This window comes from Delphinus delphis, chromosome 14, assembly GCF_949987515.2.
Source record: "Delphinus delphis chromosome 14, mDelDel1.2, whole genome shotgun sequence".
Taxonomy (NCBI): Eukaryota; Metazoa; Chordata; class Mammalia; order Artiodactyla; family Delphinidae; genus Delphinus; species Delphinus delphis.
In genome coordinates, this window is record NC_082696.1 from 29,329,052 (window position 1) to 29,349,029 (window position 19,978).

The following is a 19,978-nucleotide window of genomic DNA, read 5'->3' on the forward strand; positions in this document are numbered from 1 at the left end:
TCCTCAACCATCCCTCTTTTCTTTAAAAAGAGAAACAAACAAAAAGCCCTGAGAGAAGAATGTTAAGTGACCTCATAACTAATCCTACGATCTTGTTGCCCTAAAACTGATCCTAATAATAAAGACGATCAAGGTTTATTGTGCCAAGAAGCACATCCAGGATCTAAGTTTTGAGGTCACAGGTTTTGATATCACCTGTAATATATGAATGAGTACAAAATGGTTTAGATACTACCTACAGAGTATTTGAATTTATAAAAACCATGATATAGTTAACACTATACATGGCAAAGATATACTGTCAGATAATATGCAGTTTTTGACAGGATAAAGTTAACTTGTTGAAGTCTTCAAAATGACATAAAGCACAGTTTGCATTTATTTTTGATAGCATTCCAGAAAGGTAATGATTGCTAACAACTCTGCTTCACTGACTAGGGCTCTTATGTTTAGACAGATCTTCTTTCCACAGCCTGTATCAGTTCCTTTGTCTGGTTTTCACTGAGAGCGTCCCAGCTGAGGAAGGGCAAAATAAATGTCCTGCTATTAATCTTTTTTTAAAAATTTAATTTATTTTTTTATACAGCAGGTTCTTATTAGTTATCCATTTTATACACATCAGTGCATACATGTCAATCCCAATCTCCCAATTCATCCCCCCCGCCCCACTTTCCCCCCTTGGTGTCCATACGTTTGTTCTCTACATCTGTGTCTCTATTTCTGCCCTGCAATTAATCTTGACCAAACATCTGGGCACAAAGAATTCCCAATTCCTTTGACAGTGCTGCACCTTTTATTTTGCAGTTAGATTTTTTTTCCCCCACTAACTCTAAGAAATTAAAATTTCTGGCTCACTGTCGTCCAGCATGAGCTCTTGGTAATTTATCTTACAGAAGGATAGTCCCTAATATGAAACTTGAAACTACAGTTTAAATTGTACCTCTATCTGCAGTACCTTTATTAAATTGTAAAAGCCACACATACCTCCCACATTGTTCTTGTAGGTGTTGTATAATTCTTTTACTCTTCTGTAACGAAAAGCCAACTTCCTCATCCAGTCAACCCCTCCTCTTACACCTGTTGGCAAACAAAGGTTTGCACTACTTGCAGCTGCATGGAAGCCATCAGTTGCAAAACTGTAGGTACTGCAACACCCAAAATACATTAAAAAGAAATAAAAGAAATAATTACATGTGCAAAACTTCACAGCTGAATTTCTGTAGGAAAGAGCATACTGAAAGGCATGGCTTACCTTAAGTCTTGCCCATTATCATCAGAGGAAACATCATCTATGTGAACTTGATCACACTCCTGTTAAAAACATTGGAAGAGTCGTTTTTCAAAGGATGCTTGTCACCATGTTTGAAGCTTTTTCCATCTTTCCACCTGCTCAGCCCATGGCCAGAAGAGGGCAGCATTTGCCCACCCATCCCGCCCTCTCATGCTGGGAAATGGCACCGTTTCTACTCTGTAAGATCTAAATCCAGAAGAGGACCTTAAAAGGGGCCTGAAAACATATGGCATGTGAGTTTCTTCAGAGCAAATACAAAAATAATTTTAATCTTAAAATTATTGATAAGGAATTCTCTTGAATCTTTACAATAATCACTGGTGATCACTTTCGGCCATTTCCGTTAAGCATACTTAAGTATGAAAGCAAAGCTAATCTGAAGATACTCAAAACTTGTTTGGGCTGAACACCTCAGTGGTTACTATTATTTATTATCTTTGGAGCAGCAACAGAGGGGCTTGATGATTATGGTGTTCTGTTAAATTTCTATGACTTCCTTTTTGCTGGGCCAGTGACACCATGAAAAGAATCATGCTAATGTTGTTTTAAAAGTCCTGGTCTTTCAACCAGCAAAAAGCTAATAACTATAGAAGCTGACACTTTTTGTGGTTGTTTTAAGTCTTTCAACTGAAAAGAATACTGAAAGTAAAAGGGAGTAATGAAGATTTACCAACTCCAATGTGCTACAAATTCAAAGGAAAATAAACTTTAGGTACATACGCCCACATACTTGACCTAAGTTATAGTGTACTCAGAACAAATGGTGACTTTTCTAGAAAAGAATTCATTTCTTCTTTGCTGTTCTAAGAGTCCTTTTCTATCTTCAAATAATCGGCATAGTTCCAGTGAAATAGTACATGATGTGAAGGTGGAATTTCGGTAGGGCGTTTCAATAACTAGTTTACTAACCTCAGAGTAAATATGGTTTAGCCCTTTGGGCCTCATTTTTTCCCCTCAGATAATTACAGTCAAACTCACAGAGTCTGATTATATATATTAAGTGTTCATCATTCAAAATCAATTCTGAAAAATCATTAAATTTGAAAATAAGATGCCATACTAAAGACTTTTCAGCTACTATTTATAATCATTATAGGACTTGGAAGTATCTGATGGTGAAATATTTAATATTTTATCTCTAGCTTTCCACACTGAGTATATTAGATCTTGTTGCAGTCTGAGGATAAATTAGTTGGCTCAGGTTTCTTTTAAAATATAAAACTTAGTGAGTAGCTCAATCAATACAATTTTAGTACATAACTTGAAAATCCAGGTAAACTAATTTTAAAGGTTCATATTATGTACATAAATTATAGGTTTAGTCATTTTTGAATAAATATATTCGTAAGTAAGGAAGGGCCTCAAAAAGTTCATCTGACTGGAAGCTCCCTGAGGGGGGTGTTTGGGTCTCCCAGATATGCTATACCCACACTTAAGGCACTCTCTGGCAAGAAGTAATCACTCAACACTTCTTTGTTTGAATGAATGGCAGAACTCTAAACAAATGTAGTTCATGACAGAATTACCACAATCATTTAAATTGTCTAACATAAGGTTAGGTGATAAAAATAACAATATTCTAGATGGTAAGGACTGTAAGAAGATATTTATATTAAGATTGGAGGGGAAGGCAAGAGAACAGAGTACGGGCTGAGGCTACAGGAGAGGCATTTAGAGAGGTTCTTCCCCATTTTGACTGAGTGTTTGTTGAAAGGAGCACAGCCCAAACTTTAACCAAAGAAGGTATTATGCTTCCAGAAAATTCTCAGGGAAAAGTACTGCAGGCAACCGTAGTAGCTCTTGGATTGGGTTCTAAAGGAAAGGGTGAAGAGATTTAACTAGTTAGTATGAAAGTTGAAAATAAAAGTTCTTCCAGAATACTGAGGCAGCAAAGTAGTTCTCGAAGACAAGGATTATTTCTTGAGTTGGTGACGTTCTTGGTAAGGATGAAGACCAAATTAAACCACTACTGAAACAGAATCATGCGAAGCTGCTGATTCCACTGAGGTTCTGAAATCTTTTATCATGTAAACAATTTCCATAATTTTATAATAAACTAATGATATTAAAAAAGGGGGATCTTATGAATTACAAGTCATTTCTATATTTAATATCCTCCCATCTAATTTTTATAGAAATTCCTCTGACATTTCAAGTATTAACTCATATGATTAATTTGTACATTTTGCCCCCAAATTTACTTTTTACTCCTGAGGACATCAGTATATCAAACTTATTGGACCGTGAGTTCCATATTTGAAGTTATATTTGAGGTTTTTCCAAATGGAACTTCTCTTTAAATTTATGCCTAGTTAACTATGCTTGTTGACTCTGGACCATTGCCCAAGGATTACAGTCCAGTGAAAGAAACCTGAACTTCAATCACTTACATTTTTAGAAAAATCTAAATAATTGTTCTTCAATTAGTGTTCACTCAGAGGAACTTTATAAGAAACACTTTGACAAAACACAAAATAGTAAAAACAGTGTCATGCTTTGGCTTTAACAAACTTCAGTGAAAGAACTCAAACATTTGGAATAATTCTGGCACTAATCATAAATTCTTTAATTTTGTCTTATAAGGTGACCGCAAAGTTGTCACTGATCTGTATCAGTTATAATCCACAGCAGTCTTCTCTCACTTTTGTTAGCCCAAACTCCCTGGTGCCTTCTCTTCTGGAAGTTATTTTAACTGAAATAACATTTTATTTAAACAGAGAGTATTCACTTCTTAGGGACAGTGGTGTGAGCATTTGCCTTCTCTGCAGTTGCACAGGATGTAGTGAAGTATCTATTAAGAGAATTTAAATTTGTATCTTTTAAGGAATTATGTGTGAGCAGCTGCTACTACATATGTTGCAGTATCTATTGAAGGATTTGAGTCTCAAATTAGATTTTTAGGTTAAGAAAAGGAACCCTGAGAGATTAAATACACAAGGGGAAATCACATAATAGGCTAACGATGAAGTTATTCTCCTGAGGAATTCTCTTTGTCAGTAGAAGCAGACATAGCTTAATACCAGTTACGAAGCTCATGACAATCTTTGCTTATAAGAGGTTTACTGAAATAAAAAACTGGGAGAAAGTAAAGTTTCAAAATCAGATACAGAAGTATAGTGGATATGTATGTAACTGTACTGAATGATCTTGAAAGCTATTGTTTAGATTTTATTACTTTTACTGTTTGTTTATCTCACCTAAGTTAGTATAAACCTCTGAGTTTCCTTGGGCACCCGGATGTGTGTGCACGTGGGTGTGTGCACATCTGAGAATTCAATTTCTATGCAGAGACCAAATCATTTCATTGACCTAGTACATTATTGTTGGATACTAAGTTTTAGTGTTTGAGTAAAATGGAATTTTTATCACATTCTAAAGCACAACTAAAAAGCTATAATCATAGACGAGAAAGTCAATACCAATATTTTCTCAGTTGCTATTTCTACCTGAGATCCTGTTGGGTATTTGAAAGATATATTTTATATAGTATCAAATCCAAAATAAAAATTCTTAAAGCACCATAGCTGACCACATGTTTCTGATATGCCAATATTCACGTCAAACTTGCTAAAGGTATATTCAAATTCATCATCATCAATATAAAGTTATATTCAAATTCATCATATGTTCTCACTTTAGTGTTCTGTTAGAAGTTGGATGGTAAATTTATTCCATCTGGCTTCTAATGTGCCACTAAGAACCTAGAGTCATTTATTTCATTTATTTCTAGTAAAAATAATAAATGAAATGAAATAAAACTGTAAAACTTGGATAAAACCATATCAAACTTCTTTTTTGTGTGTTTTACAGGCTTGAGAGGAGTAATAATCTTAGAATTCTTTTTAGAATGAGACTCGTCCATTTTACCCAACAGAAAAATCAACCTAAAAAGTTATCACCATATATGTATAAAAAATTCAAGTTCCCAAAAGATTAAAGTGTGTTTCCTATTATTGTATATATATAAAATAATTCTATACAGTAGACAGTAATAAGTAGTAAGGTTAATTTAAATCAGGTTTTAGAGAGGTGATTATTACTTCTTATTATCTAAAAGTGGAAGACTTGCCCAAGAATACTGATCTTTCATAGTGTCTCTTGAAGAAAAAAAAAAAACCTCTTTAAACAGAATTTAAATTTTATTATCCAGTAAAAACAGTGACTCACTGCAGAGAGAACAAGAAAAAAAATGCGATTACACAGGTTTCCAACACATATGTTTATGGGATATACTGAACAACACATCTTTTACTCATGCCTCAGATGTAACTAAAACTGGGTTTAAGACCTTGTCAATTGAAAAAAAACTTATTCAAAGCACTAACTTGGCTTACTTTCCTTGCACACGTCTGTTAATTTCAGCATGGTATGGGGACAGGGTATGTGTTCTGGAGACAGACAAACTCCAGGCTTTCAAATCCCAGTTCTATCAGTTAGCAGGTAGCCTTAGAAATGATTTTTATGCTGGTGAGCCCTACAGTTTCTTCTCTACAACAATAATGTGATAAACATATTTATTCCAAAAGTTTGTTAATTAATTAATGGAAAGCCCAATATAAAATGTCAAACACAAGGAGCAGATTCAGTAATAATAATCCCCATCTTCACTCATAATGTGATTATAGATAAACACTTTAATTTCATTGTGAAATCATGGGATAAAAAATCAATTTGAATGGGTCATTTAAAAAAAGAAAGAGAAATCTATTTCAGCATAGTTGTTCTTGACAGAGAGAAACTTCTGTCCAGTGCCCAAGTTACTCGGTTATTTCAGATTTTATCATCTGAATGCCTAATAACTCAGATCGTTAGCACTCCTATTATATACCTTATTACAGTACTTATTTAGCTACCCTGAGGCTATTTTTTCTTGGGTTCTTTTAGTTTGTTGTTTTTGCTTTTACTTTCTCTTCATCTGAGGTTGGAAATGGAAAGATGAATTAAGGAAAAAAGAGAAAATAAGTGCAATCAAACCAGTCAGAAGTGCTATGTAAATAGCTCTTGCATGGTTTTATCCAGAAGGGGAAGAAATAGGGAATGATAATGTCTAGAATTAGGTTTCAGATTATCTATATTTACAAAACAGAAGTAGATTCACGGATGTAGAGAACAAACTTACGGTTACCAGAGGATAAGGGCGGGGAGGGATAAACTGGGAGATTGGGACTGACATATACACACTACTATGTATAAAATAGATAACTAATAAGAACCTGCTGTATAGCACAGGGAACTCTACTCAATACTCTGTAATGACCTATATGGAAAAGAATCTAAAAAAGAGTGGATATATGTATAAGTATAACTGACCACCTTGGTGTACACCTGAAACTAACACAACATTGTAAATCAACTATACTCCAATAAAAAAATTTTAAAAATTAATGATCCACGCTAGAACCAGGAACGGTATCTGTGACTAACTACTGTGCAGTGATTAACCTAAATTGCATCCTTGTTAGTAACCTGGAAAAGCTAATGCTGATACAAAGATGGAATGAATTGTGGCTGAGACACCAAAAGGACCAGGAGTAGTGGACAGGGGTGTATGGTATGAGACATCAAAGCAGACCTTTTTGGAGACACTTTTTGTTCTAAATATGCACCAGTAAATATGTATCATTCATTAACACAATTTCGCTTTTGTTTATATTTGCATATACAATGTCTTCCCTTGACAGGAACTTTACTGTTCTCTTGAGCTAAATTTCTATCTTTCTGGTTTTCGTGAGGTTATCTGCATATATAGAAACCATATAAGAGTTTTAATAGTTTGATACAACTATTCTTAGCTCTGTAATTCTTACCTCTAAATCATTAAAAAATAAATGTGTATCAGCAAGATTAAAAATCATCTCCTCCATTCGGAGTCCAAGGGTTACAGCCATGGGGGGATCCTGAAAAGGAAATGCACATATAATGAAGTAAATTTTCAGTAACCACAGTTATTATTAAAATTATCTTAAGTGCATATGCCTGTAGGGGGTAAGGAGGCGGAGACTGTTTGGGTTTTTTTTTTTTTTTTTTTTTTTGCGGTACACAGGCCTCTCACTGTTGTGGCCTCTCCCATTGCGGAGCACAGGCTCCGGACGCACAGGCTCTGTGGTCATGGCTCACGGGCCCAGCCGCTCCGCGGCATGCGGGATCTTCCCGGACCGGGGCACGAACCTGTGTCCCCTGCATCGGCAGGTGGACTCTCAACCACTGCACCACCAGGCAAGCCCTGTTTGGGTTTTTAACCTAAGATGCAAAAGATTTCCCAATTATCAGAAAAGGTGCCTTTCTAAAGGGTTATCTACAACATATTAAATATACTGCTACATCTGTGAATTTACAGAACTTTATATGCACAGAAAAATGACTTAGATACATTTTCACATAAAGCTATACATTCATGAGAGGAGGAGGAAGGAAGCAAGCTAGTTCACAGGACCCAGTTTACATATACTCCATGGAAAGTCCTTTGGAGAAAGGTACTTGGATGGGACACTGAAGAATGGAGCAGATCTGTTACAAAGAGAAAAGGACGTCCTTTTAAGAATGACAACAAATAAGTAGAAAAGAGAGAAAAGCAGGTCTATTGGATGTTTGTAGGACGAGAGCAGACGATATCGTCTGGAGGTGGGATAGAAAGAGCTGGCAGAGCAGCTCTAACTTCATTATTAATTGTATTTTGATCAACAGGCAATATTTATCTGAATATGTGTAGAGTCTGATCTAACCTGCATTTGACTAGGGATGAAGAGGGAAGGGTGGAGTATGGCGAAAGGAACATTAATTGAGTAAATATAATATAGAAATGTATAAAAATAAAATATATACATCTAGAAGTCTAATGAAAGTAAGGGGATTAGTAAAAAGTCAAAGTGACTTAATTTTTCTTTATAGAAACTAAGAGATTACACAGCAGCAAGGAGTTGAGAATGAAGACCAGAGTTGGTACTTTATCACAGTTAATTACAGTTGAAAGCCTGGAAGAGAGAGGTGTAAGACTTTATTTTTAAAAGTAAGACCTTTATTTTAGGGCTAGGGAAATAAGTCATGCACAAACCTTGTGTTTAAAATGATCAGAGTTGGAATATCTCTAAAGGAGAACAGCTCTGGATGTGACTCTGGAGATGAGAAAAGAGGAAACCTGGAAGGGACAAATCCTCAGAATTTGAGACCAGAATGGGTGTTGGCAGGGAGAAGAAAATGGTTTCAAATAAGGCTGACAGATCTAGACGGATACTATTGGTTTTGGCTGAGAAGTTATTTTGGAAGACCATAGAGGGTGATTTGGGTTGAGTGGCTGGGCCAGGAGCCAGACTGTAGGGATGTGAGGAGAGAGAACCAAACTTGTGTTTTCAATGTTCTAATAAATGGCGTTTCAAGAAATGTATTTAAACTTGGGGAAATGTAATGCTAACGTTACTTCAATTTATGATAAGAATATGCAACCCAGGTCAGGTCAAGCAGTATTCATAAACACCCCCTAACTTCCTCGACTTTGCAAGAAGAAGACCCTCTTTATGCCACACCTATACTGCAACAATCAATTTTTTCCCTCTGTACTTCCATAATGCTTTGAGGGGGGAAACCTTAGAGTGTAACCATGTTTGAAGTGAATGTCAGCCTCTTATTCTGTAGTGATGAAAACCTACAGAATAGGAACTGAGTGCTGAGAAGGAGAGAGAGGAGAAGGTCACAGAGATGTTGAGCAAAGCTAAGACTTGATGTGGGAGAAGATGAGAGGACAATCATAGTATGTTGGGTGTCAACATAATTTTCCAACTGTTTACGTCTCTTTCTTGGAGATTTCTGTGGATTTCATAGCTAGACGTTCTCTCTTCTCAAAAACAGAGACTCATGGTTCACATATTTTTTTAATTTTTATTATTTATTTTTTTTGCAGTATGCGGGCCTCTCACTGCTGTGGCCTCTCCCGCTGCGGAGCACAGGCTCCGGACGCGCAGGCCCAGCGGCCATGGCTCACGGGCCCAGCCGCTCCACGGCATGTAGGATCTTCCCGGACCGGGGCACGAACCCGTGTCCCCTGCATCGGCAGGCGGACTCTCAACCACTGCGCCACCAGGAAGCCCTGGTTCACATATTTGATGGCATCTCGGTGTTATGTCCTCCAGTCAGTATGACTCTATGCTCGATTCATCTGTATTCCAGTGACAGGATCATTTGGAGCAACATACCCAAAGATCAAATAAATTCCATTTTATCCAACAAGTATTCATTCAAGAATGAAAACAAAAATATGAAGTGCCCATTGTGTGTCTCAAGGAGCTTCAAAACTCAGAGGGATCTCTTGCTCTGTTTCCTTCAAATATAAAATTCTTTTTTCTTATTTCTTTTTGTTGTTGTTTATGTTTTTGTTGCTGTTGCTGAAAGAAAATCTCTGGAGGTAAAAAAATTAAAAAATATACATGTGTCTTCTTCCTGTAAAAAATTCCTATTTCTAGACTCCCTCTCTCTTTGTTATGGGGGTGGGGGGTTTGAATAGGCTGAGGACACAGAAAACTTGTAAATATTCCATCTAGTCATGGAACCATGAACAAAAAGCCTACAGAAATATCAGGAAAAATCAAATGTAATTATAGCATGAAAACATATAATTCCATTAGTGATGCTCTATGCTTTTGAGGAATGTTCACTGATGCAAGACAATAAAACTGAGCTCCACAGGACTCTGTTATGTTTCTGATGATTACTGCCCTAAAGATATATATTTCAGCTGGGGGTTCAGAAATGTCTTCTATAAAAGGTTTTCCTTCTTGAGACTAGATTGGTTAAAGTCTTATCGTACGATATGCCAATTTTTCTTTTTCAAGTTTTAGATAAAATTCTTCAATTTCTTATGTTCAATGCCTCACATTCTTTGTATTTACAGATCAGATTTACGGGATGGGAGAAAACGTACTGTTTCTTTTTGATTGTTACTTTCACCGATGCCACGCTTCTGTAGCACGTAACTCTCTATGCTACCTAAGCAAGGATAGGAAAAACCATGAAGAATGCATTTTGTGCATCTGAGAGGCACACAAACAAACATAATTTTTAGAAAATCAACAAGAATTCTCTAACAAAGAAGCATAGCGTATGACATGATGAAAACTGTTTTTGAGCACCCCACTGGAATGCAACCCCACGGCAAAGGAAGAGAAGTTATCTGTTTCTCGAGCTCCGGAGATTCCACATCACACAGGCTCCTAGAGCCAGGACTTAGTAAGCATTTTGGCAAAACTTCATTGGTTAACCGGGGAAGTTTCAGTTTGAGGTTTGCCTGAGTGTGAACTGGCTGTATTTTGCTAAGGCCTGTTGAAAGGGAGGTGTTTTGTCACCTATGCCGAAGGCTTGACACAGAACGGCTAGGAAGAGCCACGCCACAAGCCAAGGAGAGCTGTGCTTGTAAGAGGTGCTGATCTTGTTTCTAAGAGAACATCAGGTGAGGGCTTACTTTCAAATATCCGGTTTTACTTTTTTTTTCTTTTTCCAGTTTATTAAGTCACTGGGATAGCTAATTCTAAGTAAGCAAGATTCCAGCACCCCATTTTCCAGCTAAAGAACCCCCAGATGTAAGAATCCAAGAAAGATGGGCAGGAAGTTGGTGGGTGTCGCTGTCATGTTGGACACCCTCTCCCTTGCAGAGCACTGGGCAGGAGCTGCCGCAGCCTGCAATCCCACGGCTTTATCAGGCATTTGAGAATTAAACATACTCCTGGATTGAAGCCAACTTTTATACAGAGATGTTTGCTCGTTTTCATTAGTGTTTGTAGAATTATGGGCACCTTATGAATCAAGGGTTACTGCCTTTCCTCAGTTTAACTGTAGTGAGTGTTGAGTTTAGGGTCTGCAATGAAGTGACAGTGAAAACTTGGATAGAGGGGGAAAGTGGGATAATAAAGTGAGTAACAGGGTTTTGTGGTAGCTCTGATACGTATTATACATGCATAACAGTTCCAATCGGTTCAAAGTGTCTACAGCAGAGTTTCCTATGGGGCAAACTGAACCTCTGCCAATTTAAATTGACTCTGTGTAGCGTTCTACGAAAATACTGAAACGATTCCCAAGACATTTGTTGGAGAGAGAGAGACAGACAAGAGATACAGAGACAGAGGGGAGATGAAGAAAATGAGTAGCTCTTGGCCCTTAACTGTGTGCTTTTCAGCCGGATGTGATCAGTGTATAACCAAGTCAGGATCAAGGACAGCACTTCTCTATATCAAAATACTAACGCCTATTAGCGTGTAAGCGCAGAGCGTAAATTGGAGCCAGACAGTCTGTCTATGGGCCTCTGCCCTGCACTGGGCCATCAGCTGGAATTCCTCCTCTAGGGACACACTGTAAAAATATTTCAGGAGAGGCAGCAATTATGTATTTTTAAAGAAATGGGGGACTTTTTTTTAAGAACTCAAGCTCTTGGAACAGTTACTCCCTTGGGACCTGAATCATATTTGTGGACACGTGCACACAGAGGCAGAAGATGTGCAAATTCATTACAGGAAAAGAAAGACAAACTAGCTCCACGAACCAAGGTGGAAATAGCTAGTGGGTTTGTTAGAATACCTAAACTCTTTTAATCAGCGACAAGAAATGCCATGACATTCAGTCATGAATCAGAAGGGAAATTTTACAATTGAGTTGTTTGTCTGTAATGGACAGGCAGTGGGCTTAAGCATTCTCAGGGGGAACTGGAGAAGGGTTTTAGGAACTTTCATGTATTTATTGAGTGTCTACTATGTGTCAGACATGATCAAATTCTGGGCAGAGAGCAGAAAATTAAATAAGCAAACTCCCTGCCCTTATGGGGTTTATACTATTACTGGATGGGCCCTCTGATGAATACATGGACAAAAAACAAGGAAATATGTAGTATTCTAGGTGGTGAAAAAAAATCAGTCAGCAGACACAGAAGGCTATGGGGATGGGTGGTGATGGCTTATTGAAAGGAAGTGAAGGGAAAGCCTTTCTTAGGAGGTGATAGTGGAGGATAAGAGACCTGAGAAAAGGGAGGGGACTAGCCATGCACAGCCATGGCGATAGGGAACATACACAGAGGCGACAGTGAGAAAAATGTGTACGGGAGAGTGTGAGGCACAGTGACCCATGTGAGAGACGTGAAATGGACCAAGGATTTTAAGAAAGAGGGAGTGATTAACTGGGTCAAATACAAGTGAGAGAGACACCAGGAAGATAAACCATGAATTTGGCAAGAAGGTCATTTCTCAGATTTGAAGAGAGTTGTAGGACTGGCAAGTGAGGGAAGAGCGGAGAAAGAGAGCAGTGACTGGAAAACGGCTCAAGAGGCTTTTCTGGTGATGGGACTATTACGATATGTAAAAGAGTGATGGGAATAATCCAGAAAAGTGGGACACTGGGGATTCAGGAATGAAAGAGGTCTTTTGGGGAGGAGATTCACTGGGTAAGTGAGAGGGCCTGGATCCAGGGCATGAATGGGGGTGCAGAGAGCAGGCAGAGAATACGGTTATGGTGCAAAGATAAAGTGATTCTTCCAGTTTGCTTTTTTTTTTTTTTCCTTAAAGTGATGGAGGAAGAGTTTTGTGCAGAATTGAGAGGGGGCTTTGAAGGGCTGAGGGGAGAGAAGGTTTGAAATAATCAGCTGGAAGAATTAGCCCAGGTGTGCTGGGACCCACTTGAGATTTGTGGCCACGTTCAGCTGTTGAGGTACAGGTAGAGTGTTGGACAGGGTTTTTTTGATTTGTTTTGTTTTTTTCAAGGTGAGCCTGACGGAGAAAAAGAGGCATAAAGATGATGAGGCTTTATACAAAAGCGGGGTGATAGCGTCATCCAGGGCTGGGATGATGACGTCTGAGGCAGAGGCTCCTGAACTTGACCACATATGAGAAGCACCTGGGGAGCTTTGAAAAATCCTGCTGCCCAGGCCACACCCTGTACCAATTAAATCAGGTATTCTCTGAGGTGGGACTCATGCACCAGTAATTTCAAAGCTCTCCAGTGATTCTAATGTACACAAGACCGAGAATCAGTGATTAAGATCTTTCTACTCAAAGTGTGGCTCACAGACCAGCAGCACTGAGTTAGGAGCTTGTTAGAAAGGCAGATCACAGACCCTACCCCGGAGATCTACTGAAGCAGAATATACAGCTTAACAAGATTGCCTGGTGACTCATACGCACGTTAATATTTATAAAGCACTGGTCTAAGGGCTCTCCTGAAGGTCTGGGATGGTTAGGGAACACCAGAGCTGGCATGGCCTTCTGGTTTCCCAGGAGTTAAGCCTCTGAGATGCTTCCAAAAGACTCTTATGACCTGAATCAGTCTGATTACTGAGTAGCATGGTGACTCAGTATAATTTCTTGGGAATTAGGCTTCCCTGGAAATAGCTTACAGTTATGAGTAAGAGTGAATTGCCCCACCTTCACCTCCATAAAGATCATCTGTGGACTTAACTTCAAAGACCAGAGGACCCATGGTGCCTCTTTTCTTAGTCATGTAGCCAACGACCTTCTAGGGAGCAGGTAAAGGTGTAAAACTAGTTAATTTTTCCTCTGGATTAAAAGGATTTGTTCAAAATCCAAGTATTTGATGTAAGCATCATATTTGTAACTGAACAGTAGTCAAATTAAGTAATCAGAAGTCATGAAGGGGACATCACACAGCTTACCTACCACTACCAGCTTCTACTGTTTTGATCAGTAGAGAATCCAATGAATAATGCTCACCCACATTTATTAAACTAATAACAGATTAAATATACTTCAAGGGGAATTACAGCAATAGTAATATGCTACAACTATAGTTGCTATGCTATACTACTGCTATCATAGAGATTATGGATGGATGGAACTTGCTTCCAGCCCATAATATATCATAAATACTTTTAAAAATAAAAACTAGTAAAGTATCATATTTATATTATACAATATATAATAGTATAGCATAGCAACCAGATGGAAAGGGAGAAGAAAAGAGAATGGTGAGAATGACCATGGAAGGATGAGCTAGAAAGCATAGGACTTAGAGAAAAGTGACAGAGATGGCAAATGAACCCACCCAATTGAGGCCTCAGGACTTGGAGAAAGGTGGGTGGTATATTAGAGGAAGACTGTAGAAAAGATAAGTGAGACATGAATTTCGAAAAAGGCAAGTTAATGATGAGTTATGGAAATTTAAGGCAAGGTAATAACGTAATCTGCCTCCCTCCAACACCCAAGATGTGAGATGGAATGCTTTTTTAAAATTTATTTATTTTTTTGTTGTTGTTGAGGTATAGGTGTTTTACAATGTTATGTTAGTTTCTACTGTACAGCGAAGTGAAGTAGAGTTCCCTGTGCTATACAGCAGGTTCTTATTAGTTATCTATTTTATGCACATCAGTGTATACATGTCAATCCCAATCGCCCAATTCATCCCACCACCCCCCCAACCCCCTACAATCCCTTGGTGTCCATACGTTTGTTCTCTAAATCTGTGTCTCTATTTCTGCCTTGCAAACTGGTTAATCTGTACCATTTTTCTAGATTCCACATGTATGTGGTAATATACGATATTTATTTTTCTCTTTCTGACTTACTAGAGACTGTCATACAGAGTGAGATTGAATGTTCATAAGCGAAGATCATAAACGGAGATTGAAACTTCAGGGAGGTTATAAAAGGTGCCTCCAGAAGTTTGTGCTTTTAAGAAATGAATAGGGCTTCCCTGGTGGCACAGTGGTTGAGAGTCCGCCCGCCGATGCAGGGGACACGGGTTCGTGCCCTGGTCCGGGAAGATCCCACATGCCGCGGAGCGGCTGGGCCCGTGAGCCATGGCCGCTGAGCCTGCGCGTCTGGAGCCTGTGCTCCACAACGGGAGAGGCCACAACAGTGAGAGGCCCACGTACCGCAAAAAAAAAAAAAAAAAAAAAAAAAAAAAAGAAATGAATAACCACTTATCTTTCTTGTATATTAATTTCAAGTTTCACTGTCTCTCAAACTCCCTATGAGAGTTTGAGAAGTGTCACTGTCTTTGATTTAGCTTTACTTTTACATACATATGTACAAGTGACCCTTGAACAGCATAGGTTTGAACCTTGTTGGTCCATTTATATGCGGAATTTTTTTTCAATAAATGTGCTGGAACATTTTTTGGAGATTTGCGATCATTTGAAAAAAACTCCCAGACCAACCACATAGCCTAGAAATATTGGAAAAAAAATTAAATTAGGTATATCATGAATGCATAAAATATATAGAGATACTAGTCTATTTTATCATTTAATACCATAAGATACACACAAATCTATTAAAAAGTTAAAATTGATCAAAACTTACGCACACACAGACTGTTCAGGGCACTGTTCACAGTCAAGAGAAATGTATACAAACAGGATTAAATGCAGGATTAAATCATAACTGAAAAAATTAACTGTAGTCCATATTGTACTACTGTAGCAATTTCCTAGCCACCTCCTGTTACTATTTCAGTGAGCTCAAGTGTTACAAGTATCCGCTTAAATGCCAAGCGAGGCTAATCAACTCCTTGTGAGCAGTTCATTTCTCCAGTAAATTGCACATTGCAGTAAAAAGTGATCTCTTGCAGCTCTCGCGTATTTTGCATTGTTTACTGCAATACCATAAACCTTAAATAACACCAGGGGACCCATACGAGTGCCCCTAGTGATGCTAGAAGTGCTCCCAAGAAGCAGAGGAAATCATGACATGACAAAAAAAAAAATTTAATTACTTGATATGTACCATAGCTTAAATTCTTCAGCTGTGGTTGCCCTCCATCTCAAGATAAGTAAATCCAGCATAAAGACCATTGTAAAGAAGAAAAGGAGATTCATGAAGCCATCGCTGCAGTTACACCAGCAGGCTCGAAACCTTGCTCTTTTTCAGAAATACCTTTTTATCTCACGTGGAAAATCCAGCTTTGATGTGGGTTCAGGATTACTACAAGAAAGGCATACGTGTAGATTCTAATATGACTGGAGAAAAAGTGAAGTCATTAAATGACAACTTAAAGCAAAAGGAAGGTGGAGGAGCTAAAGCTGGAGAAATTAATGTCAGCAAAGATGGTCTGATAATTTACGAAAGAGGTTTGGCTTAAAAAATGTCATGATAACAGGAGAAGAAGCTTCACACACCAAGAGGCAGCAGATGTGTTCCCAGACACCATTAAGAAAATCATTGGGGAGAAAGAATATCTGCTGAACAGGTTTTTACTGCAGATGAAACTGCCCTATTCTGGAAAAACAAATGTCACCAAGGACATTTGTTAATAAGGAAGAGAAGCTAGCAGCAGGATTTAAGGCAGGAAGGGACAGTCTAACACTACCGTTTTGTGCAAATGCAGTCGGGTTTATGATCCGGATCGCCCTTATATATAAAGCTGCTAACCCCAAGCCTTGAAGGGAAAGGATAAACACCAGCTGCCAGTCTTCTGATTGTACAAAAAGGAGGCCTGACAACGAGAACACTTTTTCTGGATTGGTTCTATTGAGGCTTTGTCCCTGAAGTCAGGAAGTACCTTGTTAGTAAGGGAATGCCTTTAAAAGTCCTTTTGATATTGGACTACGACCCTGGCTACCCAGAACCCCATAGGTTCAACACTGAAGGCACTGTAAAGTGGTCTACTTGCCCCCAAACACAACATCTCTAATTCAGTCTCCAGAACGGGGGGCGGTCATAGGCCCTTTAAGGCTCATTATATATGGTACTCTACGGAAAGGATTGTCAATGCTATGGAAGAGAAGAACCTCAACAGAGAACATCATGAATGTCTGAAAGGATTATGCCACTGAAAATGCCATCACTGGTATAGAAAAAACCCTGAAAGCCATCAAGCCAGAAACAATAAATGCCTGCTGGAGAAACTTGTGTCCAGATGTTGTGCATGACGTCACAGGATTTACGACAGAGCCAATCAAGAAAATCATGAAAGAGATGGTGGATACGGCAAAGAGAGGTGAGGGCGAAGGGTTTCAAGATAGAGATCTTGGAGAAATTCAAGAGCTAACAGACACCACACCAGAAAAATTAACAGGGGACAAACTGATGGAGATGAGTGCATCTGAACCAGTGCCAGACAACGAGGAAGAGGACATAGAAGAAGCAGCGCCAGGAAACAAAATGACATTAGGCAGTCTGGCAGAAGGTTCTGATTATTCAAAACTGCTTTTGATCTCTTTTAAGACATGGACCCTTCTATGATATGGGCGCTGAAACTAAAGCAAACGATGGAAAGATTGGTACCATATAGAAACATTTTTAGAAAAACGAAAAAGCAAAAAAAGTCAGACAGAAATTGCGCTGTATTTCCATAACGTTACACTGAGTGCGCCAGCCTCCCCTGCTTCCCCTTCCACCTCCACCATCGCTTCCACCTCTGCCGCCTGGTGAGACAGCAAGACCAACCCCTCCTCTTCTCCCTCGTCCTCAGCCTACTCATTGTAAAGAGGCCGAGGATGAAGAATTTTATGACGATCCACTTCCACTAAATGAAGAGTAATCATCATGACAGACAGTTAATAACCTTAGCTGTTGTGTATGTGTGTTGAATGTCTTCGTGTGAAAATCTAATAACTGTACGGCAAGAACTGTATGACACGTTTTTGTCCCATAATCACCATCGCCTAAGTGTTTGTCTTGTAGAACATCGTGTGCAAAGACTTGTATTGAAGTGAACAGCTTATCCTTACGTGTGCATAAGGTGAGCGATGTATCATATAAAATTAATAATGGGTTAGTTTTCTTACTGTTTTATGACTTTGCTTTCAAAGAATTACATTACTGTACAGTAGACCCCTCTCTATTAACTGGAGAAACTGCATATCAGCCTATCATCATAGGTAAGTGTTTTTTTTTTTTTAATGTAACTGTGTCTCCAATACTGTATTAAGAATATAACTGTAATACTGTGTGTCATAAAAATTTTACAATGACTCATTCATTAGTGTGTAGGTTAGGCTACTGTGAAGCAACCATATTGATGACACTTAGGCTACCATAAAGCAATCACATCGCTGCTTTGTTATCAGTGCATGAATCGTTATGTCTGTAAATAAATATGAATTTATTTTTCACATTATCTTTTCATTTTTGATGTCTAGTGTTAGTAATGTGTATCACATCTACAGTGTTTTATACCATGTAAGACAATACTGACATAGGTACTGACAGACAATTCACCTTACAAACAGATGACAAACTTATGGTATTGATAAATACAGTACAGTACTGTAAATGTACTTCCTCTTACTTATGACTTTCATAATAACATTTTCCTTTCTCTAGCTTACTTTATTGTAAGAATACGGTATATCATACCTCAACATGCAAAATTCGTGGTAACCATTTATGTTACCAGTAAGGCTTCTAGTCAACAGCAGCCTATTGGCAGTTACGTTTTTAAGGTGTCAAAAGTTACTCAGATTTTTGACTTCATGGGGGGTCGGCACCCCTGACCCGCCGCATTGTTCAAGGGTCAACTATACTATGTTTACATGCACACGCATGTGTGCCCTTAAACACATATACTATGAGCAACCATGAAAAACACTAACGTTTTTTTCACTTTATTTTTCTTTTCCATTATGGTTTATTACAGGATATTGAATAGAGATCCCTGTGCTATACAGTAGGATCTTGTTGTTTATCCATACTATATATAATAGTTTGCATCTGCTAGTCCCAAACTCCCAATCCATCCCTCCCCGCCCCCTCTCCCCCTTGGCAACCACAAGTCTGTTCTCTATCACTAAAGTTTTTGAGACTTGTGAATTCCTCATTCATTCAATTTATATGTGCCATGATCACTCTCTAGTCACGCTCTTCTCTACAACATTGAGCTGAGTATCTCACATTATGAGATGAAACAACACATACATTTTTGGATAAAACACCCAGTTTCCCCCAAATTCAGTTTCTCAACATTCAGACTTCCTTGGAACCAAATAAAACAGGTTACACTCATTGAATGTTTGCTTTGTGGTAGGTAATGTGCTGAGTTTTAATGCACTGACTCATTTAACCCTTCTAATCAAATTATGAAATTATTCTCCCCATTTTATATAAAAGTAACTGAAGCTCACAAAGACTAAAAAAACTACCCAAGGTCACATGCATAGTAGGAAGTGGAGATAGAATTTAAACTCAGGTCCCTTCTCCCTCCAAATTCAGAATGCTCTAACCATTATGCCCAGAGGGGTGGTCACCTGCATGCTGCCATCAGAGTGGCCTCCAATCCATGGTTCCAACACTTGATTCATTCTAACCACATTCTAGCAAATCATGTTGCTTTTCCTTAGGTGACGTACACATACGTCAGTACTTATCTTCATGACAATCTCATCATTTAAAATATAGCTTGTGCTGTTTCAGAAGCCTTTCCACATAAGTGTGTGTAGATTGTTTAATATAAAAGTAACCAGTGGATTTATCCTGATGAACATATCATTTCTCCAGTGCTCCTTTTATATAAGATGTTGTCTAAATTGAGCAAGTAGTTTTGGGAGCTTGGATTTCAGTTTCGCAATGTAACTGTTCACTTTTCCTTCAGTCTTTTCCCTGACTTGGGCTATTTCCTTTGCATCCTTCCTGTGGAATGACTTTTAGAGAATCATGGCCTCACAGCACATGACACATTAATGCTTCAAAATAAACCAAATCCCTAAAGCACAATTTATTTAGCTTCTTTCACTCCTCCTTCTAACAAAGAGGAATTACTGCAACT

General features: G+C 38.4%; 1 protein-coding gene across 1 annotated transcript in view; it reads right to left on the reverse strand.

The window, feature by feature from the left end:
* EYA4 (EYA transcriptional coactivator and phosphatase 4) overlaps positions 1–19,978 on the reverse strand; it is a 259,130-nt gene that overhangs the window by 12,329 nt on the left and 226,823 nt on the right. The window contains exons 13-15 of the mRNA XM_060030523.1: positions 7,099–7,188; positions 1,253–1,311; positions 985–1,145 (exon numbers count right to left, since the gene is read on the reverse strand). Coding sequence (XP_059886506.1) covers positions 985–1,145; positions 1,253–1,311; positions 7,099–7,188 — 310 coding nt within the window. The remainder of the gene's footprint in view (positions 1–984; positions 1,146–1,252; positions 1,312–7,098; positions 7,189–19,978) is intronic.